Source organism: Populus alba, chromosome 11 (assembly GCF_005239225.2).
Source record: "Populus alba chromosome 11, ASM523922v2, whole genome shotgun sequence".
Lineage (NCBI taxonomy): Eukaryota > Viridiplantae > Streptophyta > Magnoliopsida > Malpighiales > Salicaceae > Populus > Populus alba.
The window spans coordinates 4,633,101-4,649,985 of NC_133294.1; the positions used below are offsets into that span (position 1 = coordinate 4,633,101).

The 16,885-nt window shown below is 36.4% G+C and overlaps 1 protein-coding gene and 1 pseudogene across 1 annotated transcript; both read right to left on the reverse strand.

The window, feature by feature from the left end:
• Nucleotides 1–5,809: 5,809 nt before the first annotated feature.
• On the reverse strand, nucleotides 5,810–11,680 carry LOC118042544 (starch synthase 3, chloroplastic/amyloplastic-like; annotated as a pseudogene).
• Nucleotides 11,681–12,012: 332 nt separating this feature from the next.
• On the reverse strand, nucleotides 12,013–16,583 carry LOC140956062 (uncharacterized). The gene is made up of 5 exons (XM_073412221.1): nucleotides 15,954–16,583; nucleotides 15,317–15,641; nucleotides 14,814–14,894; nucleotides 13,251–13,981; nucleotides 12,013–12,608 (listed from the first exon to the last, which is right to left on the reverse strand). Exons 1-5 carry the CDS (start codon nucleotides 16,581–16,583, stop codon nucleotides 12,084–12,086), a joined length of 2,292 nt encoding a protein of 763 aa, XP_073268322.1. The 3' UTR covers nucleotides 12,013–12,083.
• Nucleotides 16,584–16,885: the final 302 nt, after the last annotated feature.

A 16,885-nucleotide genomic window follows, 5' to 3' on the forward strand; every position in this document is an offset into this window, starting at 1 on the left:
GATCAAATATTTCGAAGATGCATTCCTGACAATGAGGTAAGTAGTGTCATTAAATTTTGTCATTCTGAGGCATGTGGGGGTCATTTCTCATCAAGAAAGACAACTGCAAAAATCTTACAAAAGTGGATTCTATTGGCCCACCATGTTCAAAGACTCACATGCATTCTGTAAGATTTGTGAAAATTTTCAAAAGTTGGGATCTATTCGAAACGTCACATGATGCCTTTAAATCCTATTCTTGTCATTGAGATCTTTGATTGTTGGGGTATAGATTTCATGGGTCCATTTCCTCCATCATTTGGTTTCTTGTACATATTGGTCGCAGTAGATTATGTTTCAAAATGGATAGAGGCAATTCCAAGTCGAACCAATGATCACAAAATAGTGATAAAGTTTTTGAAAGAAACATTTTAAGTCGATTTGGAATCCCTCGAGCCATGATAAGTGACGGTGGAACACACTTTTGCAACAAGCCATTTGAGTCTTTAATGAAGAAATATGGAATCACACATAAAGTTGCCACCCCTTATCACCCTCAGACAAGTGGACAAGTAGAGCTTGCTAATAGGGAGATCAAACAGATCTTGGAGAAAACAGTGAACCCTAATAGGAAAGACTGGTCTTTAAGACTTAATGATGCACTTTGGGCTTATCGAACTGCTTATAAAACATCATTAGGTATGTCACCTTATAGACTAGTCTATGGAAAACCTTGTCACTTTGCCTGTGGAAATTGAACATAAAGCTTATTGGGCTATTAAAGCTTTCAATTTAAGCCTTGATGATGCTAGTCAACTGCGAAAATTGCAAATAAATGAGCTTGAGGAAATTAGAAATGATGCATATGACAATTCAAGAATTCATAAAGCAAGATTCAAAGAGTTTCATGACAAGAAAATACTGAGAAAAACATTCAATGTTGGTCAAAAAGTCTTGCTTTATAATTCTCGACTCCATTTATTTCCTGGAAAACTAAGATCAAGATGGAGCGGTCCTTTTATTGTGAAACATGTGTATCCATATGGGGCCTGTGATATCGAGAATCCAAAGAATGGCAATGTTTTCAAGGTAAATGGGCATCGGTTGAAAGTTTATTTTGACAATTTTTCAGTTGAAAATGACTCTACTGAATTGAGTGATCCTGTATATAAAGATTGATTCTTTTTCTCACATTGTTTTGTGTTTGTTTTGGTGTATCTTTTGTTTTGCTAGTTTCTCTCACCCCGGTCAAATGGCGGATAACGGTACTCCGTGACTCTTAAGTCGGTTCTTTCAGTTTCCCATGATAACTGATATCTGTGTATATAATTGTGCAATTCTCTGCTCTTTCTTCTTTCTTTGAATCTCCCATCCAATTCTCATTTAAAAATGGACAGCACTCTTGAAAAGTTGAAAAGGTATTTTCCCGCTCTGCCTCAGAATGCGATTACAAAAATTTACCGTGCTAGGTGTGAAAGGTTACGGTTGTTAATGAATCATGGAATTCCTGAAGATATTCGCTGGCTAATTGAAGCAAAGGTCCGATTATCAGGTGAGTCCTCCAATTCTTTCATTTCACACATGCCTGGAACAGGTAAAAGCACTTTTGCAAAGAAACGTCGTGCAAAACGACTGAAAGTCTGTCACAGATGTGCCAGATGGACTTGTAATGCGACATGTCGTTCTTTAGGAATGGTATCTGTAAACCGTGAAGATAAGATACAATTCATTAAGGATGGCCTGAGTAAGGGGTCTTTAGATAATCTTTTGTTGACCCTTGAGACGCATCCTAGTGGAGATGTGCATCGTGTAATTCATGATTTATGGCCACAATTCCATAAAGAACATGATCGACTTAGTCTTGGGAATCTGACTAAAAAAGACCCTGTTTGCCAGTTTTTAAGAAAACTGGATGGGAAGCCTATCCCCGACCCATAGAGGGCGTTTAAGCCGTTCTTGGACGTAAAACCAAGGGAAGATGTGAGCCACAATCACAACTACCTGTACATACATGCTTTTTCAAAATAAATAATTAATAAAGAGAGAGAGAGAGAGAGAGTTTGTGAGACTACAGCTGGCCTACATATAGGTGGTATGATTGCATTTTCACTTTTTCATCTATAAATTCTTCTCTTCCTTCCCTTCATTTCTACTCATCCCATATATTCATCAAATATAGAAGTGTGTAGAAATGGCAGGTTCCTCAAGTCATCATATAAGAAATATTTGTGTTTTCGGTGGATCCAGTTCTGGGAAAGAAAAAGAGTTTTTAGAATCAGCAAATCATCTTGGTCGGGTACTAGCTGAGAGAAAGATTCATTTAGTGTATGGGGGAGGCAGCCTTGGGTTAATGGGAGGTGTGTCAATGGCTGCATTTTTAGGAGGCAGTCAAGTTTTGGGGGTTGTCCCCAAAGCTTTAGCAACTGGGGACATCATTGGAAAAACAATTGGAGAGGAACTACAGGTCCCCACAATGTCTGACCGACTGAATACCATGTTTAACCATGCTGATGCCTTCATTGCCTTACCAGGTGGTCTGGGCACATTGGAAGAGATCTTTCATATTTCATCTTGGGCCCAACTGCACATTCACCATAAACCTATAGGTTTGTTAAATGTTAATGGTTTTTATGATAAGTTGCTGTCTTTCCTTGATCAAGCTGTGGAACAGGAATTTCTAACATCTTCGGCACGACGAATCATAATCTCTGCTGCTACTGCTGAACAATTGATTGACCAACTACAATCTTTCATCCCTGTCATTGATCCCTGCATGAGTCGTCTAGATTGGTCAACTAAGGAAAGCCGTAAAAAGCTTAGATTAGATTTTGAGCCTTCATCTGTGAAACCTTGTGTCTTTTGGTTTTATTAATAGCATATTATTTTGTTTTGTTACTTCTTATGTTTGTTTAAGTGTGTTTCAGGTTTGTCATTGTTCGCTGTTTCAGGTGATGTCTTCTATACTCTATCTTTCTACCTTCGAACATTGAGGACAATGTCTCGTTTTGGTTGGGGGGAGAGGGTAGTAGTTTAAAAAAAAAAAAAATACTAACTTGCTAACTGTTTTTGCTATTATTAAAACCATTTGACAAAATTGTTATTAGGATGGCAGAGTATGGAATCAATTTTATTGACTCTAGAGACGCATCTTAGTAAGTTTCATTACCAAGGTCTATCATAATACTTCTTGAAATATTCAGGTTTTCAAACTCTCACATTGTTATCACTTGATTCTGCTCCTATACTCATTTAACAAGTATTATTAAACCTTCATTTTCACACACACACTTTAACATATGATTGTGGGTTGCACATTGGATTATTACATTAATTATGTTCTTTTGTTAAAGGTAACAACTAAGGGAAAAGGATAGTATATAATTTGCAAAGAAAAAAAAAAAGAAAAAAAAGATGGTATTGATGATAATAAAACGTGGATAAGTTTGGTTTCGTAGCCTCCCTAACCTAAGCAATTAAGCCCGAAGGGGTGTTTTAACACCTAATACCCTAAAGTCAACTGACTTGGGAGCTATTGGCCCAAAGCTTGTTACATGGGTTAAGGAGAAAAGCTTAAGGGAATCAAACATTGCACTATCTACGTATCAGTATCTGCAACCCGAGTTGTTAAGCTCGTAGGGGTGTCTCAACACCTAATGCCCTAAGACCAACTGGTCTGGGAGTCATTAGCCTAAAACTCGTTACATGGGTTAAAGATACATTGTGTTTTAAGTTGTATGTGTATATAAATAAAAAGAAAATAAAAAGAAAAAAAAAGAGAAAAAAAAAAAAAAGAAGAAGAAGAAAAAAATCCCAACCCAAGGAAGTTCACCTTAAACATTTGAACATAATATTGTTTTCTTCCAACAAAAGCCCCATCATCTATGTTTTCATTGAGCACACAAAAAGAAGGTTTATTAATATCTTGTTTACGAAGTATGAAGCAGGAATATAAATTTAATGAGAGTTTGTTTATCTGGATAGATTAATGGAAGTTGAATGATGAATGTCTTGCTTTGTGGAACTTGCAAATTGTTTCTCTATTTTAACGCTTTAGATTACTAGGGACTAGTAATAAGCTGGTTGGGGGGTGTGATTAGTACTTAAAAGTGCATGTTTATCAAGGTTTTATATCATCATTTTGCACTTGAAGTATCAAATAACTCCTTAACTAAAGCATGTTTTATAATAACAAGTTTGATATTATAAGATACCTTAATTTATGGTAAATTCTCATTTTAAATGCAGGACTATCACATAAATAAAAGGATTGATTGATGAGTTTAAGCATTGAAAGTTAAAGGACAAAGAGATGGCCAAACTTAGAAAAGAGATGTCGGTGCAGTCCAAACCGGAACATTGCTCGGTAATTGGATCATATCTGGAGCTCTAGATTTCGGATTTAGGTCCACTTTATATGGATGGAAAGGTAAGACAAAAGCCTACAACTTTCATGAGGAGCCCAAGATTTGAAAAGGTCGTTTTGAAGTCCAAATTGAAAGGAACAACGAAGAAGTCCGAAGCTGTCCTGCAGCCCAAACACTATTTAGTGTTCAGCCCATATCTTGAGTTCTAGAAGTCCAAATGACCTCATCTTTTTTTTGTTGGAAAGCTGAGACAATTTCCTAGAACATTCTTGAGGATTCTGGGCAAATTTATGATGTTAGCAATGACGTCTTGATCAGACAAGAAGATAAGGATTGTTATCTAGTCAAGATGTGGCCACCCACTCATCAATTAGTCAACAAATCAATAGTTCCAAATTTTGGCCTATAAAAGGAGGCACTTACCATGTATTGAGGCATCTTGGTTTCCAGATCAAGATCATGCTCTTGTTTTCTCTCTTTGTATTGCTTATGTTTTTCTTTCATTAATATCAAGTTTATGCACTTCATTTCCTTTCGTTTACTTAGTTAACTTCTTTCTCATTTATGTTCTTACCTTGTTCATTTATGTTTCTTTCTTTCATTATGTTTAGCTAAGTTAATTATGTCAAGGTGAAAAGGGTACACTAATGGTGTAAGAATAAGTATAATATAAACTTAACATGGACCTTAACGTTGGATACTAACATGTTTTATATTTGTTATCTTGTTCACTTTTAATACTTTGCTTGTTAAATGGTTAATCTAGATTTATGTTGTATAACACTTGGTACAACAAATACTTGGTACTTTCATAGCCCATACTGTATGGTATAACCGACACCTGAGCTATGAAAGGGACTTGATTTGTTGTTAACATAAGTTATAATCATGAATGCCTGCCAACATTTACAAGTATTAGCTTTATTCGAATAAGATAACTAATGTAATCATGTTAACAATTTATAATCTGATGGGAACCTCCTTTATGTGTGATTTCCAATTGAGTAATAAGAGTTTATATTATACTTGTTTGAAGTACCGTTAGTGGATCCTCTAACCTTGACATTCGTTTTTATCATTGGTTAATCCTTACATTAATCTTCCAACTCAAAGTTCTCATTAATTTCTTCATCTTCTTCTATTACTACTACTACTACTATTGTTATTATTATTATTGTTATTGTTGTTATTTACATTCTGTAATATATCCCTTTGATCTTTTCATAAACTCAGTATATAGGCTGGAAACCTGTGACCCGGTCTTTTGGATCATTCTCAGGTGTAACAACGCCACGTACTGAGTATTGTAATTACTATTGTTATTATTGTTGTTGTTGTTGTTGTTGTTGTTTTGTTATTTATAATTTATACAATTAACCTCTCTGTGGTTCGACCCCGGTCTTGCCGGGTTATTTATTACTTCGACACTCCTGCACTTGGGAAAAGACATCAAGCTTTTGGTCGTGTCAATAAACAGCAATTGCGAGTTTGTGACCATTAAGCTGAATAGACACTGTAAAAAGAAAAAAAAAGCACTATTACTAGATTAAAGAAGATCTATTTAAACATACCATTAGCAGACCACCAGGCAGCTTCCCTTGTATCAGAGCTGACAAACTGCTCAACAATGGACAATCCGTCCATCCAATTATAATGCTCCCCATGAATCCAAAGGTCATTAGCATGGGCTAGTGAACCTGAACTTTTGTTAAATATAACTTGACCATGTCCTCACCTTTGAACTCACTAGGTTCTATGTACCAAACATCATCAACAGACCTTGCAGTCTTTTTCATCAGCTCTTGCAACATTCCTCTCCTTTTTTCAGTTTCTGCTCTTGCCTGTGCTCTATCAGCTTCACTAGCAGCCTTCTCTGCTTCTCTTTGCCTCTGCTCTTCTGCTAGTCTTTCCTTCTCAGCTTGCTCCATCGGAAGTTTCTCCAATTCCCGTTGTTTTTCCTTAAGCAAGAAATTATCATATCCAAATGCATCCATTCCACCTTCCATAAGAACACAAAGTCTATCTTATATGCTTCTTTTGGAACATGAACCTGACAAGACCACCAATCCCCATTAAGATGGGTCATTTCCCACCTCAAGGTAGTCATTTAATGCTCCCATAATCAAAACATCTGGCTCGCCACTCAGAGTTGAGAGACTACTATTAAGGAACACTTCTATGTCAGGTTTCACCATCTGTGGATAAACAAACAATCTGTTAACCTTAGAGACGTTCTCCTCAGCAAGCCCTCGATTTTTTGCTTACGCAAATTTACTAGAATTCTCTCGATTTCTAGCTTACGCAAACTTTCTTCCGTTTCCAACTTTAATTTTATTTCTAAAGAATCATCTCCAGTCATTTTCTCATCAGTTGCGATGCTCTCGTCTTTTACAATGCCATCATTCTCTAAGTCATCAAATTGACTTCCCTCAACAACAATTTTATCCTGTGGCAGAGTCGCACCCTTACCAGCTCTACTGATACTTCCATTTTCGACCATTTGTGTAATGTTTTGAATTAATGAGATAGGAAAATACAATAAAGCCCTTAAAGGCTTAAAGTGTGGGTATAAATAAATAAGGGTATTGTAGTAATTGTATAACATAATAAATATAAATAGAAAAAAAAAAAAAAAACAAAAGAGAGATCTGAATTAGAGAACAGAACCGTGAGAGAGAAGGGAGGAAAAGGAAGAAGAAGAGAAAAGAAGGAAAATAAGGGAAAAAAGGAAGAGATTTGGAGGAAATAAGTAAAAAAAGGGTAAGATTTATGGTTTAATGTGTATAATATGTTTTAAGTAAGCTTTAATTTGATTTTGATGAATGTTAGGGTTTTGAGAATTTGTGTTTGATTTAAATTGATGAATTAATTTGAAGGTTATAAGGTTAATTGTTGTGGTTAATTGATGATTTAGTTGATTATGAAAGATTGTGATGATTTTGAGTTATAGAATTGTGTAAATGGTGAAATTTGAGTTAAAAATCAGGGGAGAACAGTAGGTTTATGTTGAAATTCTGGATTTGGAGGTTGAAGATGACAAAAATTCAATTTGGTCCCTCAATTTGCGAAAATTACAGTTTAGTCCCCGAACTTTGGAAAATTGCAAATTGGTCCCTGGAGCATATTCCGAGATTCTGAACAGAATAACATATGAATTATGAGCAGAATTACTGTATAGATAAGAGAATTTAACACTTTCAATTTGGTCCTCCAATTTGACAAAAATTACAATTTGACCCTAAATATTTGGTAAAATTCCAGAATGGTCCCTGGAGCATAATGATACATCCTGGACAGAATTGAGGATTAATTAAGGTCATAATTTCAGTATATTCATGGATTTATGACAAATTTCAGTTTGGTCCTCCATTTGACAAAAGTTACAATTTGGCCCTAAAAAAATGGAAAAATTCCAGATTAGTCCCTAGCTGTAATACTATCTTTTTCAGATTATTTTGATGAATAATTAAGGGTTATTTAGTGAATTATTACCAATTTTATTAGTTGTTTTTATTATGGATCAGATTTCGGGAAAACCGTTAGATTTTGGGTTTTTGAGAAAAATTAACTATTTAGTTCAAAAACATATAGGGTTACGATATACACTCTTAGTTAAGTGTATTAAATAGATTAAATGTTCTTTTGAGTTGTTTTTGAATATGTCTTATTTGTATTCAGATAATCCTGATATTCTACCGGCAGGACGTCAGTAGGATTTCCTTCGGTTTCAGCTTGTGAGTGCTGTTTGCTTTTGAGTCAGGTGAGTGGATAATTTTCCATATGAATGAGAAATAGTATAAATATTTGATTTATTAATATGAATTGAATCATGCTTCTTGATAATATATATGCTGATTATTATCCTTGTTATGATAAAAGCATGATCAATTATTGAATTTGAATTCTTGATATGAACCAACATATATTTTGAATTGACTTCTGAATTGATAGCTCCTCATTTGATTGATGTAATGAGTTGAGCTTTGAGATATGAATATGTTTGTTTGATTACGATTATGAACCTATGGTATGTCAGTCAGAATGCCCATGCTAACAGGGTAGTGTTAGTCTTCGTGCACATTGTATCTGAACCGTAGTTGGTCGGAGGAGTCACCAACCTGTGTGGACTGATCATCCCACAGTACGGAGCCTCATGCTCATTGCATTTTGATTTTCTGACGAGCTTTACCATATAATCTTCTTGTTATGGCCTATTTGAGAAACTTTCCAATAAGAACCTAAAGCCATAATTGTATATATATTCTTATTGTTGTATTACCTCGTGTGTGTATATTGAACGTTATCTACTCACTGAGTTATTGAACTCACCCTCTCATTATTTATCCTTTTCAGGCTTATAGCTTGATAGCAGGTCACTTTTGTTGAATCTTTCGAACCTGCTTTTTGGTTGTAATTTGTACCTTCCTTTTATGTCAAGTTAGTGCTTCAAAACTATGAATATATATGAACTCTTGTATTAAGACAATCGAATTATATTATAAAGTTAGTTTTGTTGTTACTGCTGCGTTGAACAACTCTGATTGAGTTTTGAAGGATAAGTTTGTATGTAAGTTTGGGTTCGCATAGGTACGGAACCTTGGAGGGGAACCTTGCCTATGTACCGATCATGGATCCGGGATTCGGGTCGTGACAATTTGATTACGTTTAAGAGTGACTTCTTTATGCTTCAATAATACTTTATCTACTATCTTTTCTTCATTAAATTTCTTCTCCTCAGGAAGTTCAATGTCTAGTCTATCATCCTTATCAACTTCTATTTCCAGTGTTCGCTTGTTAGCCTCTGCAGTTTCACTAGATTTTGGGTAATCGAACCCTCCTTTTCTCCTTTGTTTTTTAAGTCTCTCTTCTTGGTGCTTGATCATACTGGTGCTCTCGGCATGAATCCCTTTGGGGAAGAACCTCTAGGCCTTGCAGTTGACATTTTTCTCCGTCTCCTCCTAGAAAAATCTGCATATGAATGCAGTTCAAATTCAAAACTATATTCAAACTGATCAATGAGAATTTAAATCCCAAAACCTAATATCATATCATATTTTCCTTATCCTATACATAAAATTAAAAAACAACAACTACCTTGCAGCAGAAGTAATTTGAAATGAAATCCCGCTTGCTGGAAACTCCTTGATCCATGGCTAAAACCATTCACAACAGAGTAAAAAACATTCAGTGTCCAATAGACTCGTATCAATACAATTTACTTGCTTTCATCTGCTTAGAATGAATCAAGTCTCAGTCACAAATTCAAAATTATAATTACTGTCACCAAGCAACAGAAAAAGGCCATTGAGATCCCAATAACCAAAAAACAACATTTCAATCAGCAACAGAACAAGAAAAAAAAATCATAATCACACAATCAAACCAATAAACAACAACCTTTAAAAACTTACATCAACCATCATTAAACATGAACACCAGAACCAAAAAAGCTCACATTTTTCAGTTCAGAGTCAGCAAACCAATAACAATTCAATCAAAACAAAAACATAACATACTCACCAACACAAAAAACAGCAAGAATTAAATGAACCCATGAATCATTTTAGAGCAACGAGGACACATACACTTGAAAGCTGTCCACTTCTAACATGAGGGAAAGACCCACCAAGAAAAGTTTTAATCTTTAAACCATTTCTTTTATTAAAAACATGCCTTCTACAACTTGCAAAGTCACTTCCATGGCTTTCTATTTTTGAAACAAAACAGAATGTTTTTGTGTGAGCAAAACCCACTTCAAAGTTTCAATATTTCACTCCAAACTGAAGTTATAATGGTTAATCCATTGATCAAGACTCAATCTTTTCTACTCTATTAATAAAATCATGCATATTCTTATGACCATTTAAAATTTTGAAGAGGAAAAACATACTCTAATAAATAGTACTTCAAACGTCCTAGAATCTCAGCCGTAAGTGTGAAGAATTTCACTCTACATTTAAAATATTGATCTAAAATGTGGGTTATATTTAGATCGTTGATCGATGGGAATTTTTGGGTCAATGGTAGATTGATTGTGGAGATGGTTTATTGTGGGGTAGCATGTGGCGAAGTAGTGATAGAGATAATTTAGAAATTTTTTGGGAAAAGCTCCTTGAAAGGGATGTAGGCTTATGAGATGCTGTTAGTGTACGATAGAAAAGGCCTAGATCGCTTCGAAACAAGAATTGGCTCATCAAATCTTCTAAGTGATGGTCCAGTAATAGAAGCTTGGGATCAAAATTTTTTTTTTTTTTTGTGGTTTTAGGTTCAAACTCTAAGTTTCTCATATGATATTTACTGGAGGTTTATATATCATTCACTTTAGGATCCGTGAGATTAGTTGAGGTGCGCGTAAACTGGTCCAGACATCCACGTTAATAAAAAAAAAAAAAATTGACTCATCAAATGGAGACATGACATGCCATGTTAGCAGCTAGTTTTATGACTCAGGTGAGTCAGAGACCAGACTATGATTTTGTGGTTTGTCAATGAGAAAAGAAAAGGAAGGTCTCGACTAGCGTTGAAAATGGGATTTCTCTTGTAGTTTATTTTATGAGCACATAAAAATATAAAATAATAAATTTAAATTCAAAGATAAAAATTTTAAACTAAATGAATTAAAGAAATCCAACAATACTACCGTTCTAAATGTTCTTGATCTTGAATAATTAATTAAGTAGTTGTTGTTATGTTATTGCTATATATAGCAGGTGTTGTTTCAACAAATTTTACAACATAAAACAAGTGTAACTACACAGTATGGCCAGTAATTTTGATGTAGGTGATAGCTTGAAAGATACCAAACAAAACATTTATTTAGTGAAAATGACTGCAGAATCCTAAATTCACAATATATTATTATGAAATAAAATATAATGATATCTGCTTCCTAAAAAGGTTCATAAACTCTTTAAATAAATTAAAAAAACTTATTTCTACTAAAAAAACAAAATCATAATCCGGAAAAATAAAGAAAAAAAATACATAAAATCTAAAATAAAACAATAAATCTAAAACAAATCAAGGAAAATTATCAAATTTAGCTCAAGCATGATTTTTCAAGCCTAATTCAAGAGATCTGGAAGTCATATGAATAACTTAGTTCTTTATTTATGGAATTAGGCTTTAAAAACCTGTTATAAAAATTTAAATTCGATGCAATAATTAAATTTATGATTATGACAGATTTTAGGAATTAAGATAATCTGATGTAACCAAACATGTTTTTAGGTTTTAATTTATCCTGATAATCTATAAAAATATATGTGAGACCATTTAAATAGTCTATTTATAAAAAAATCTCCATTTGAATGACTAAAACCTTTCAGATTCCTCATATCCAACTACATCAATTTTACTTGATTTATACTGCAACAATCATCTCCACAACTAGTTAATCATTTAAAAATAACAAGTGAGAAATGATTATTTTAGATAGTTTTTTTTTTACATTATTTTTCTTAGAAGATGTTATTTTTGCGTTTTAAAAGTATTTTTTAAAAAAATTAAATTTTTATATTTTTTTCTTACTTCAAATTAATTTTTTTTCGTGTTTAGTTAAGTTCTGTAGCAAGATTGAATTAATGTATATTATGCTTGGCTGCAAATCACAGCAGCCCTTCCTTAATATTTATAACATTAGGGTTGTATACAATACAAGGGTGGAATGTACTATACATGATAATTATTCCTATACTAGGTATTTACATATATATAGGACTCTTTCCATAATATGCCCCGTCAAGCTGAAGGTGGAGACTCCACCCGAAGCTTGGATCGAAAGAAACCAAACGAAACTAGAGGGAGAGGCTTGGTAAGAACATCAGCTAGTTGATCCTGAGAAGAAATGAATTGTACCTGAATTTCTTTCTTAGCAACGCGATCACGAACGAAGTGATAATCAACTTCAACATGTTTAGTACGTGCGTGAAACACTGGATTGGCTGACAGGAAAGTGGCCCCTAAATTATCACACCATAACGTAGTGCTGGGTGAAAATGGAAGTCGTAGTTCTGACAATAAAGAGCGAATCCATAAGATTTCAGCAGTACCATCAGCTAAGGCTTTGTATTCAGCTTCTGTAGAGGATCGAGCAACAGTGCGTTGCTTTCCAGATTTCCAGGAAATAGGAGTGGAACCAAGGTACACAAGATAACCACCTGTCGATTTTCGATCGTCAATACTACCAGCCCAATCAGCATCAGTAAAGCCATGAAGAGACAAGGAGGAGTCTCGAGTAATATGAAGACCATAGGAGGCTGTAGCCTGAAGGTAACGTAGGATGCGTTTAACTGCCGCCCAATGGTCCTCAGTAGGAGCATGCATAAACTGACATACCTTGTTTACTGCATAGCAAATGTCAGGTCTAGTGAAAGTAAGGTACTGCAGAGCACCAACAATCTGTCTATACCGTGTTGGGGTAGAGTGGAGAGTGCCAGGCACGGATCCCAATTTAGACGAGGAAGACATCGGAGTATCAACTGGTTTGCAAGAAGTCATACCTGCTCGTTGGATAATGTCTAGTGTATACTTGTGTTGACTGAGTAAAAGACCCATAGAAGTCGATTTAACTTCTATTCCTAGGAAGAAGTGAGCTGACCTTAAGTCCCGAAGCTTAAACTCTGAACTCAACAAAGTAATCAGTCGTTGGAGCAAGACCGAGTCACTCCCAGTTAATAGAATATCATCAACATACACAAGCAGATAGATCATTGCACCACCGAAGAAGAGAATAAACAAAGAAGTATCAACCTTGGATGCCTGAAATCCAATGGAGATGAGAAACTCACTTAACCGATTGTACCATGCTCGAGGGGCTTGTTTCAAACCATACAGAGATTTATGAAGACGACACACATAAGATGGAAGTGCAGGATCAACAAAACCAGGTGGTTGTGCCATGTAAACTTCTTCCTGAAGAATGCCGTTTAGGAAGGCATTATGGACATCTAACTGATGAATTTTCCAACCATGTGTGACAGCAATCGTGATCACAAGTCTAACCGTGGTAGGCTTAACCACTGGACTAAATGTCTCCAAGTAATCAATCCCCTCTTGCTGCGTGAAACCGCGGGCAACCAATCGTGCTTTATATCTGTCAACTCGACCATCGGCGTGCCGCTTAATCTTATAAACCCACCTACTGCCTACCACATTCATGGATGGATGTAAGGGCACTAGTGACCAAGTGTGATTACCATGAAGTGCCTTGATTTCCTCTGTCATAGCATTATGCCAAATAATGTATCGGTTGGCATCCTTGAAAGAAAGTGGTTCCTGTTGTGGTAGAGAAACTACCCGAGAGGCAGGGGAGACACTAAAATTTGCTGTCTTGGATACACGTGGGCGAAGTATCATGGAATGGGTGCGGGCAGTAGGAGGGGGAGTGGCAGACTCACTGGCTGTAGCTTGCTGAAGGGAGAATTGAGACAGATCAACACATAAATTAAGTCCAGGAGAGGAAATAGATGAAGAACCTGGCGATGAGGAGCTCAATACAGGGCCAAGCTGAGAAGAGGAAACAATAGGTGAGCTGATAGGTGAACCAACAGGGGTGACCGCAACATTTTGTTCACTACTGGTGGGAACAACAGGAGAGACGGCAGATGAGCCAGCAAGAGAGAACGGCAAATCTGAACCTGTACCTGAGGAATGATCATGACAGTGATATGCAGGTAATGGTAAGGGTGCCCAAAGGGTTGTGTTATGTGCAGGGGGTGTCGGGTGAGTGTTTGGATAAAATGATGGGATGGGCTGTAAAGTAGCAGCAGGAGGTTGTATGGGTGAATCTACAATCTGTTCAGTTTTGTCAAAAAGAAAAAACAGTTTCATGAAAACAAACATGACGAGCAAGATAAATACGGTTTGACGACAAATCAAGACATCGATATCCTAAATGAGAATTGCTATAACCTAGAAAGACACAAGGGGATGAGTGAAAATCTAACTTATGAGCATTGTACGGACGAAGGAATGGAAAGGAAAGACACCCGAAAGTACGGAGGAAAGCATAATCAGGAGTTGTTTTTAAAAGACATTCAAATGGTGTTTTATGATTAAGAACAACAGTGGGCATGCGATTAATCAAATATACTGAACTTTCAAACGCATAACTCCAGTATTTTAAGGGAGCTTTACATTGGCCAAGAAGAGTGAGCCCAGTTTCAACAATATGTCGATGACGACGTTCAACCATTCCATTTTGTTCATGAGTATGCGGACAAATAACACGATGATGAATACCAATGGTTTTAAAATATGTATTGAGTTTGCGATATTCACCACCCCAATCTGTTTGAACAGACTTAATTTTTAAAGAAAATTGGCGCTCAACGAGGGACTGAAATTGTTGAAATATAGCAAACACATCAGATTTTGCAACCAAAGGATAAAACCAGATAAATTTGGTATGGGCATCCACAAAGATAACAAAATAGCGAAAACCATCAGACGAAAACATAGGGGAAGGACCCCAAACATCACTAAAAATTAGATCAAGAGGAGCTTGAGTTTGATGACCTGTAGTTTTTAAAGTCAAACGAGAAGATTTTCCTAAAGGGCATGCTTGACAATTAAAATTAAATTGTTTTGACGTACAGGACACCTGTTTAGTTGACACTAGAAAATTCAAAATGCGTGGACTGGGATGTCCAAGCCGACGATGCCAGACATCAGTGGAAGTAGAGACACATGTAGACGAGAAAACTTGAGGCAACGACGTTGCAGACGACGCAGATAAAATATATAGACCATCTCTACTCTGACCGGAAAGAAGCACCTCCTTTGTCATGAGGTCTTAACATAAAATAAAAATGGATGAAATTCAAAAAACACATTATTCTCAAGACAAAACTTTTGAACAGAAAGTAGAGGTTTTTTAATGTGAGGCACATGTAAAATATTGGATAAGGTAAATGTGCGTTTGGGTGAACGAATTTTAGAGTGAGCAATATTAGAAATAGTGAGGCCCTTACCATCGCCAACATGTAAATTATCATTACCACAATAAGGTTCTGAGCTCGTCATACTCGCAAGGTCCGGTGTCACATGATGATTTGCACCTGTATCAGGAAACCAAGTAACAGGAGCAGTTATAGGAGCAGTATTAAATGCTAAATTGGCATTAGCTTGTAGATTATGAGTAGCCAATTGAGAGCACTGCTGGGCAGTATGTCCATAGTCATAACACAGCTGACATTTTGTAGTTCGATTATAGCCTCCCGAACGGTTTCCTTGTTGTCCAAACTGCTGACCAGAGCCAGATGAAAACCGGTTTTTGCTGCTGTCCAAATTTCGGACCTGAACCATAACTATTAGTGCTGAAGTTTGAGTCTAAACTATAGCCATGATTCCCACGATTGTAGCTACGATTACTCTGTCTCCAACCCCCACGAAACCGGCCCCTTCTTCCAGTACTAGAACCAAACTGACGCTGCCCAAAAAATGCAGATGGCTGCTGTGATGGAGTTGGTAACAGAGGAGCCGTGACAGCAGGATGAAGTGATGCTTTATGAAGAAATTCATGTGTGAGGAGATGGCTATGGAGGTCTGTATAAGAGATGGGATCAGCCTTAGTGGACAGGCTAGTTACCAGATCCTTAAAATCACTACGTAACCCCGAAACACATACAAATTAAATTCAGCCATGGAGATTGGTCTACCAGCAGCTGCAAGTTCATCAAATAAGGCCTTAGCCTTCTGCAAATAAGTGCTGGCAGAGTCATCATGCTGTCGTAAATCTTGGAATGCACCATGGAGTTGCATAATCCGTGAGTTTGAAGGGGAAGCAAGGGAAGTTTCCAGCGTTGTCCAGATTTCTTGAGAAGTTTTACAATCCACAACTAGATGTAGAACTTCTGTGGAGAGCGAGGATAATAGAGCACTCATGATTAAGTTATCTTGTTGTTTCCATAATAAAAATGAGGGATTGACCGATGGTAAGGATGTGGCAGTAGATATAAGATGAGAGGGAGGACATGGGGAGGTGCCATCAACAAAGGAGTATACACCTTGGCCCAAGAGAAACGGTTTCATCTGCAGCCTCCAATACAAGAAGTTGGTATTGGAGAGGCGTAAGGAGATTACCTGCTGCGTATTAGAAAGAGGAATGATGGCAGACTTGTTCATGATATCTAGAGAGGAGTTCATAGGAACTATGCTGGCAGAGGCAGCCGCTAAAGAGGATTGAGATATTGGTGCAACAACAGCACCGTGTTGAAGTTCCTGGTTGTGGTTGTCCATTGTAAATAGAGAGGCAGAAGCAGACAACCACGTAAGTGAGGAAGGAAGGGCTGAATGTAGACAGAAGAAGAGGAGAGTAACGGCTGGAGGAGACGACCGAACAATAAACCAGAAGCGTGAAGAAGGATTTCGTTACTGCTCTGATACCAAGTTAAGTTCTGTAGCAAGATTGAATTAATGTATATTATGCTTGGCTGCAAATCACAGCAGCCCTTCCTTAATATTTATAACATTAGGGTTGTATACAATACAAGGGTGGAATGTACTATACATGATAATTATTCCTATACTAGGTATTTACA

Coding starts and splice junctions, on each gene's coding strand:
- LOC140956062 (XM_073412221.1), bottom strand. CDS start 16,583: ATGGACAACCACAACCAGGAACTTCAACACGGTGCTGTTGTTGCACCA. Junction 14,895..15,316: donor TAATTTACATGTTGGCGATG/GTAAGGGCCTCA, acceptor CATGCCCTTTAG/GAAAATCTTCTCGTTTGACT. Junction 12,609..13,250: donor ACGGCATTCTTCAGGAAGAA/GTTTACATGGCA, acceptor CGTTACCTTCAG/GCTACAGCCTCCTATGGTCT.